This window comes from Rhagoletis zephyria, unplaced genomic scaffold (assembly GCF_001687245.7).
Source record: "Rhagoletis zephyria isolate East Lansing unplaced genomic scaffold, Rhagoletis_zephyria_1.1 Rzeph_scaffold_17938, whole genome shotgun sequence".
Lineage (NCBI taxonomy): Eukaryota > Metazoa > Arthropoda > Insecta > Diptera > Tephritidae > Rhagoletis > Rhagoletis zephyria.
In genome coordinates, this window is record NW_016174999.1 from 1,746 (window position 1) to 10,428 (window position 8,683).

The 8,683-nt window shown below is 34.7% G+C and overlaps 1 protein-coding gene across 1 annotated transcript; it reads left to right on the forward strand.

Annotated features, from left to right (window-relative positions):
- Nucleotides 1–8,247: 8,247 nt before the first annotated feature.
- Nucleotides 8,248–8,653, forward strand: LOC108379998 (aldehyde dehydrogenase-like; the record flags this gene model as incomplete). Its single annotated transcript, XM_017636366.1, has 2 exons — nucleotides 8,248–8,352; nucleotides 8,488–8,653. Coding segments are annotated over 2 exons (237 nt in total), but the record flags the coding sequence as incomplete, so codon positions are not given.
- Nucleotides 8,654–8,683: the final 30 nt, after the last annotated feature.

The following is an 8,683-nucleotide window of genomic DNA, read 5'->3' on the forward strand; positions in this document are numbered from 1 at the left end:
CAATATTCTAAACTCTTGGTCGCTTATCTTTCGAGAGGTGCGAAAATTATTATTTTTTTTTTCATTCAAATGGTATAGGGACGCTTATTTATAATTTCATGTGGGCAATATTTACATACATAGTATGTACTTGTCTGTATTATTCTTCTTCTATTTTATCTCCCATTTCATTTCATTTATTTTATTCACAAGCTTTTATTAAGTTTCATCTGTGTGTTTCATCAAAGCTTGCAATCAATTTTCAACCAACTCCCCGGAGAGCTAAATAATTGAAACTTCAAAACTTTGCTCAAAACCCGATGACAAGGCAACACAAAAGATGAATTAATCCACTAGGTGATCCATGTGTCGAGATATTTTAAACCCCCTTATTTATGGTCCGAAAAGGAATAACTCCACAAAAATTTTGCCCGACAGGTGGTATTTGGAAAATTCGTTTTTAAGGTCCGATTTGTTTCATACTATGAACATACCGCACACGATCTTCAAATAATGTACCAATAATATATACACAGAGCTTTTATTCACCTTTAAGAAAAATCTTGGAGCAAATTTTTCTTATAATTTTTTCAGAAAACGTAATGGTGATTTCGTTTCTTCCAAAAAATGTTGTTCTTCTCCGGTGCAAAATGTCTTTGATGTTACACTCAACCCTGTAAAAAGGCACGTTTTTGCCTTCTTGTCCTTATTCAGCTCACTCATTTCATAATATTGTCGTTTTAAGCAACCAACCATCTGATTTTCAGGGCAACCATCTCCCATGACAAAGCTTCAAAGCGCAGAAAATTTGCCTTTTTTGCCTTACAAGAGTGTGACATTCTGAGAAATGAAAAAAAAGTTTTCTCTCCGTTTGCCCTTATTTTAGAATCGAACACGAAACGAGAAAAGGGCAATCAAAATGCGATTTTTTTTTGTTAAAGTCTCCTTTGCCCATGCGATTAAATGTGGAACGAAATAGTTTTTCGTGTTTTCTGACGAGCGTGCAATTTTGAGTTGTGTCACTTTTGAAGATCTTGTGCGATATATTACTTACATAAATGGAAAGAAATACCTTCACTTGAAACTCGTCCGTTAGGTGGTAAAAGCTTGGCTTATACATATATATGTTTTTTTAAGTGTTACTTGTGTAAGAACACATCTACCAGATTTGGAATTCTCAGAACCAGCTGAATCGATTTGAATAAAGTTTTGTAAAAATGTCTTTTAAGTTTGATGTGTACTAGAAACATGATTCAATAATTAAAGGTTTGCTCATCAGTGACATTAGAGTTTGCACACTCCCTTAACTCTCTTACAAAATCTTTGCACACACACATACGAACCCACACAAAGTGCCTTGCTAAGGGAGCCTATTTTGTCAAGAGGGAGCGAGAAAATTGTTCTGTGAGCAAACCTTTTATTATTGAATCATGTTCTCAAAAGTCTCCCATCAGAAATCTGCCATTGTCGAGGAATGTGATCATAAAATCACTGCAAGAATTCATTTCAAGAATGCGATTAGCTTTAAAAATTAACACCCAAATTCATAAAAAATAAAGAAGACTTTAACTGCTTTATAAATTGAAAATTTGTATGAAAATGTCACTTTATAGAGCTCTTTAAATCTATTTTATTTTTTATGAATAAGAAAGAAGTACCCTGCAGAAAAAAATTATCATTATTATTATGAAATATAATAAAATAAAGTAAATAAATAAGTGAAAAAAAAATAATTTTGTTTTTCTTATTGATATTTTATGTCCAATAGCAGTTAGCTACAAGTTAGTTGACATCTAATGCAGAGGGAACCAGTTCGCGGGCATCGCCCGTTAATAAATAATTACCACAAGTCTACTGCCAGTTAGTTAATACTTAGTTACAAACTAGTCCCATTTCCTGCAGGGTAGTCATGATTCCTTTAATACATAAATAAATAGGTTTTAGTAACTCAAGCATAAGCCGCTAAAAGTTTTCGCCATGGGCTAGTATAAATCTCAGTAAAAACTCGGATTTTTTAGGGTCATTTTAGTGAGAATAAAATTTTCCTAACTGTTGTTTAGTTGAATTTAAGTCACGAAGCGGTGGGATTCTTTTGATAAGGCAAATAAAAACCAAACCTTTTTAGTAATTGATTTATCTAGCCGCTTACAGTTCATAAAAATACATTGATTACAGCTTATAAGAATATATGGAGGACTTATTTGAAATTTTAAATGAGCTATGAATTAATGTGCTTAAATATCTTGTTTGTATGTACATATGCACTTGCAATGTAATCTAAAACTATTATTTGCTTAATTATTGCTATTATATAAAATTTAACTGTTAAGTCTTTAGATACTCAAACCATAAAGATAAATAAATACTATTAATAATACTTTTCATTCTAAACAAGATAACACTTACGAAATTATAGAAAATAACTAAAGTCATTTATTTACAGAACATGTACATATGTATGTACACAATCGGCTTTATTATGGTTGTCCACGTCGATGTAATTTTTTTCATTAAAAAATAGCCCTCGTAAGTGCAGCCCCAGCTGGAGTTGGACTGGCGAGGGCTATTTTTTATGATTAATATTACATTGGCGACCACGTCGACAACCATAATAGGGACGAATATTATGTTATACTAGATCGCCCTCACCCGCTTCGCTGAGTAAATGAAATTTCTACGTGTTACATTAAGTAAAATTTATTTCAAGAAAACTCAATTAAAAAACAGGAGGTTTAAAATATATTTAACCATTTTCAAAATATTTTCAAACAAAAACTTTCTTAAACTTCTCACTAATCATACTTTTCAATTAACTTATCCCCTGAACTCAATTTGAGATTTTAAACAGATGGAAACCTCTTACATGTAGTGGATGTAGATTCACAAATTCACCCGCAAGTTGGCGCTGGAGTTAAGTTTTACTAAACATCTTATTTATGATCCACTTTGGCTAATATTCAAAATATATATTGGCAACACTATTGCCACAAAAGGCTGCCAAGTGGCACTGGAGTCATTACGAATAATCGCCAAGTTAGAAAAGGTGCCGTGGATGTCAGATTAAATCGACCTATTGCACCAATGAGTATATCGAACGCTTGTGTGTTACAGTTGTCCCAATGGATGTGATTTTCCAGTATTATTATGCGTTAAAGCTTCATTCCAAGACACCAGGGCTGAGTTTTGTAGGGGTAAATCTCAAATCACCACCGATAAATCAACCGCCAGAACCATTGCGCGCCTTTTACTGTAAAATTTAATTTTTAAAAAGGTGGAAACCATTGCGAAAGATTGAAAAAATTTTTCAAAAGTTTTAAACTAAAGGTTTCTTAACAATATTTCGCTAGACAACCATATTTTAATTCTTGAGATAGCTTGCGTATNCACCACCGATAAATCAACCGCCAGAACCATTGCGCGCCTTTTACTGTAAAATTTAATTTTTAAAAAGGTGGAAACCATTGCGAAAGATTGAAAAAATTTTTCAAAAGTTTTAAACTAAAGGTTTCTTAACAATATTTCGCTAGACAACCATATTTTAATTCTTGAGATAGCTTGCGTATTTTTAATTCTTGAGATAGCTTGCGTATAATTAATTTAAATTTGACTTTTCAAACAGGTGGCAACCCTTTTCAAAATATACAGCTTTTTTAAGCCTCTTGACATCCATTTTTTAATATAATTTTCAAATAAATTACAGTTGAATTTGATTTTTTTAAAAGGTGGCAGCTCTCATCCATGAGTAGATAATGATTTTATGTATCTCCATACCAAGTTCCAGTAATCTATCAAAAATATTTCCTGAGAAATGTAGTATGAAATATTCCGTTTGTATGGGAGGTGCCACGCCCCCTTGTCTAATCGAGATTAAATTTATCCTATATTTTAAGTTGGGCTAAATGACAGCAGTGTACAAAATTTCATGATGATCGGTTGAGTAGTTAAAGCGTGAAAGCGTAGCAAACAAACAAACTCACTTTCGGATTTGTAATATTAGTAAGGATTATTAAATAACTGGATTTTTCTATACGCCAATCAAATGTGTTTTTAGAGGATTTTTGTTGATTTTACGCTAATTTTAGGAAGTTTGGAAAAATAGCTTCAAAAGTCCATCGGTGTAGAACTTCTGTGGTTTAGCGGCGAAAAACTTGGCCAAATGATGTTCACCGGCTCTTTAGTCGGCAAATTTGTTACCATAAAGAAAAATTTACAGAGACCGAAACAAATGGAAGTCAGCCGATACAAGGTCCGGAATAAATATACGAGGGATGCATTAAGACCGGTCCACATAGAACTTTCGCGTTGGCCTTGGCGTTGGCGTTGGTTTGACAGAACGCAAGTTAAAAGTATGCTTGCTACAATGGACGCATGGCAGCGAATGCTTGGGCCACTAAATTAACATACTAACGACAGATAAATTAATGTTTCATATCAATAATTGCACTGAAAACGATATTTCTTGCCCGCACTTGATTAAAAAATAAAAATATTTCACACAATTTTATTTATTTGCAACAGCTGACAAGCGACGCACGCGAAAAGATGAGAGTTAGCCATCTTTTTGTTTTATGTTGGCGTGAGCGTTACCGAATTTTGGCTATGTGGACGGCTGCATTTGAATTCATGTATTCATAGTCAGCTGTTGAAGCGACGCACAGTGGTCCAATCGGCTCTATTAGGGTAATTTAATTATTATACTAAGAACTAAGACAGATATCGGGATGAAATTTCGCACAAATTATGTCTGAATGACCAACAACTTCTGCTCATAAAATGGGCAAGTACGAATTGCGACCACGCCTACCAACCATATAATTAAAAAATCGCTAAATATTTCGCCAATTTCTGGTACATTTTTTAAGCACTTGCGCACGGTTATAGATACCTGCATACCTAAAACTTTTTTAACCATTTGGGATGAATTAAAAATAGAAAGTCCGTTATGTATATACTGTATTGACGCCGGATCCGAATCAGTCACCTAATATACGTATAAAATAAAAATAAAAAACTGCTAAAAAGTCAGATCAAGCTTAACAACTTTTAGGGCCGTTTCCTCATCTAACCTTCAGATTACCGGCCACTTTATCGTCTCGATATACGAGTTTTCGTTTTATCATCATCGAATTAATTACTCGAATTGATAAATTGTTGCTCACCCGAGCAACCTCTAAAAATGTGTACCCAACTTTAATTTTTGGTTCGGTTTTGGTTCATGAGTCAGATATACTAGATATTTCAACCAAGGTTTTGGTTTTTGCTAACAGTTGCTCTTGCTCTATATTTACTTATGGTGCATTGTCAGCCTTTGAAATTATATGGCGAATGATGTAGTGAAGTTTCACTCTACGGAATAACAAATTTATTTTTACAGGTAAGATAAGAAAACCAAAACACTTTAAAGTGAGGAACAATTTATCTGCCCAGTTAGTGAAGGCAACTTTACTGCTTACATTAGAAAATGGCTCTCAGTAAGTAAACGATACTGATGCTTTGTAGCCATGGGTAATAGCGCAATTTTTTTGGCGCTAGCTTAATAACGCCAGCGCCACCTGTGGTGTCAGCGCACTTACTCAGCGCAATAGTGCAGTGTACTGAATTGAACACGGTGCCATCTGAGTGTCACTACAGTACCCATCGTCATACAGTGTAGTACACCATACAGTGGTGTCATGTCTATTATTTCTATAATTTTCGGCGCTGAGCAATGCTTGTACCGCCAACCAAATTTAATTGATAGGAATGTAGTAAATGGCACGATATTCTCATCATTCTTGAGTAAAAGCTTTAAATTTGCGTTCTCAACGCTCAAAAGCAAAAACAAAGTACGTGTAAATTTTCAAAGGCGAATTGTGTTGGTGCCTCATGTGTTGCTTGGTGTTAATGGCGCTGGCGCTTTCCATATACTGGTGTTGGCGCGGCGATTCCGGCTACGGTGTTACGTAATTGCGCCGCACAGCGCAGTGTTACCCATGCCTAATGCTTTGATAAATTTTTGTCGAATATACCGGCACTCAAAACAAAATTAGTGTGATGTGCATTTGACCGGATCTACCTACGGTTATGTATTTCGACCCGCAGAATTCGAATTTGAAGTCAATTTGGCCAATATACCTCCTAAATTTTGAGAAAATCTCAAAAAAAAAAACGTAAAAATAGTGAAAATCGGCAATAAAAAACGGTTTTTTGAAGTTTTCTCGAAATCTTGGAGGTATATTGGCCAAACTGAATTCAAATTCGGATTCTGCGGGTCGAAATACATAACCATAGGTAGATCCGGTCAAATGCACATCACACTAATTTTGTTTTGAGTGCCGGTGTTATTAGTGCGAGAGCTTCTTCAGGCGAAATACCTTTGGGACTCTTCTTTGCCAATATGACCTTCTTAATAGCAGTACCTCTTTCTGGAGAAGCACTTAAAAGCTCATTAAGTAGCGCAGCTGAAGATCTCATTTTTACTTCAGTAGCCAAAAAGAAATACATCTGGTTCGATAACTTTCGAAAGCTCATTAGCTTTCTTCATATTAACTTTTTAGCAACAATCTTCAAAACTTTTAGCTGTCCTACCAGCAGAAAATGTCGGCTTACCAAACTTAGAACACACAAATCGTGACAAGTCTATTTCAAATTCGAGCCAATCTTTATTTGCAGTAACAAACCGCTCTCTTTTTCGGAAAACTTTTGTTCACTTTAGGTCCAAATTCTGAATTAACTTCGCACGTATGATTTTAATTTTACAAATTTGATTCTATGACTAGATCCTAAACTGATATTCCCTGGTACAAAATCTATTATTCCATCAAGTCTTTCATTTTTAGTGGTCGTCAGTCAAAAATCAAAAATTTCCTGTCTTGAAATTTTAGGAGTCATTTTGAAAATTGAAAATAAATTTATGGGTGCCGCAGCTAGCCGCAGCATTTTTTTGTGGATTCTATTAGTATATACATCAGTTGAGAGAATAAGTATAGTAAGTGATCTATATTCCGCCATATAAGAAAGATTTCTTCTACAAAAACAAAAAAATAATAATAATTTGGTACTCACCAAAAAGATTAAAATTTTATCAGCTCCAAAAAAATATGTGCGTCCACTTCGGAAATAATTTTTACATTTCCTGAATTTTTTTACTTGAAACAATGACGGAGAAAGAAATGAAGTTAAAACAAAGTTTCTTTAAACAAGTTATTGAGCCCTAAAAAATACTCAGTTTTCGTTTCATGCACAATTTCATTTTTCACTGATTGCTTACTATGATTTTTGGATACCGTTATGTTTATATGTAGCCAAATTTTTTCAAACAAAGTTGTATTTACTCTTAAGTAGACAATATTCTTGCATATTTGATAAAAATTTTATTGAAAAATTACAAACAAAAAATGTCATTAAATTACCCTAGCTTTGCACATTGGACCACTGTGCGACGCCAACGCCAACGCAACGCCAAAGTTCTATGTGGACGGGCCTTTACAACTTCCCAACTAAGTATCGTCAATTCGTTTCGAGTTATCAAAGATGTCTGTTGCCTGGCATTGTCGTGATGGTACATTACTGCTTTTCTGTTGGTCAATTCTGATCGCTCTTTCTCGATTGCCTCATTTAAACGGTCCAGTTGTGATCAGCAGTGGACCGAATTAATCGTTCATAATGAAAAATTATCTTCCAATCCCACCAAACACTCAACATAACGTTATTAGACGTCAATCTCGGCCTTGAAGTCGTTTGTATAGAGTCATCGTCGGCATTTGGCAACGATCGCTTATACTCGTATTTGAACAATATTTTATCGCCCATAAAGAGTCGCTTCAAAAATAATTCGATTTCGTTGTGTTTCGGCAGGGTGTCTCTGATGGTGATTCGGTCAATATAATTTCTTTGGGTTAGTTCATTGGTCACCCAAGAGCATCGAGCGTTTTTGAGTAACCTTTGTTTAGACGTTTCCGACTCCGTCGTCGACTCCCTTGTCGTGTCGATTTTCCTTTATGCTATGTATAGATTATGACTGTGAATAGTCTTCAAACAAAGTAAGCTTTTTATTTACATACATTCTTTTCATAATTGTAATTTTATATATTCATATGTGCAAAAACATACATATGTACATACAAATTAATTTTCGATGCGTCCCGCAAGAAATATTTACGCTTCACTGAAAACATTTCAAGGCCTGTCATTGGCCGTCGCCCATACAAAAGTTGCGTTATCTGTTAATATTGAAATATAATATTAAATACTAAGTTATTCCTTATTTCAACTGTTTATTGCTTACAGCTATTTATCAACAATGAGTTTGTCGACGCCGTGTCTGGTAAGAAGTTTCCAACTATCAATCCTGCCACTGGTAAGCTGATAGCCGAAGTTGCCGAGGGCGATAAGGTGAGTGTGCAGAAGCTATAAAGCTCTCTAATAGCTGACCATAAAACTAATTGTCATTAAATAAATAAATCATTTTATTCAACAATAATGCAAATTATAAGTGCAAATTTTCTATTTTTGTATTATCGCCCGCAGGCTGATGTGGACTTGGCCGTGGCTGCTGCAAAAAAAGCATTCCATCGAAACTCCGAATGGCGCAAACTGAGTCCATTGCAACGCACAGAACTTATCAACAAGTATGTTTTTCTGCGCTTATCTTTTTCTTAATATATAGTATTTTTTTTCTACCCAACACGCCCATCTACAGGCTCTGCAGTCTCATGGACCGCGA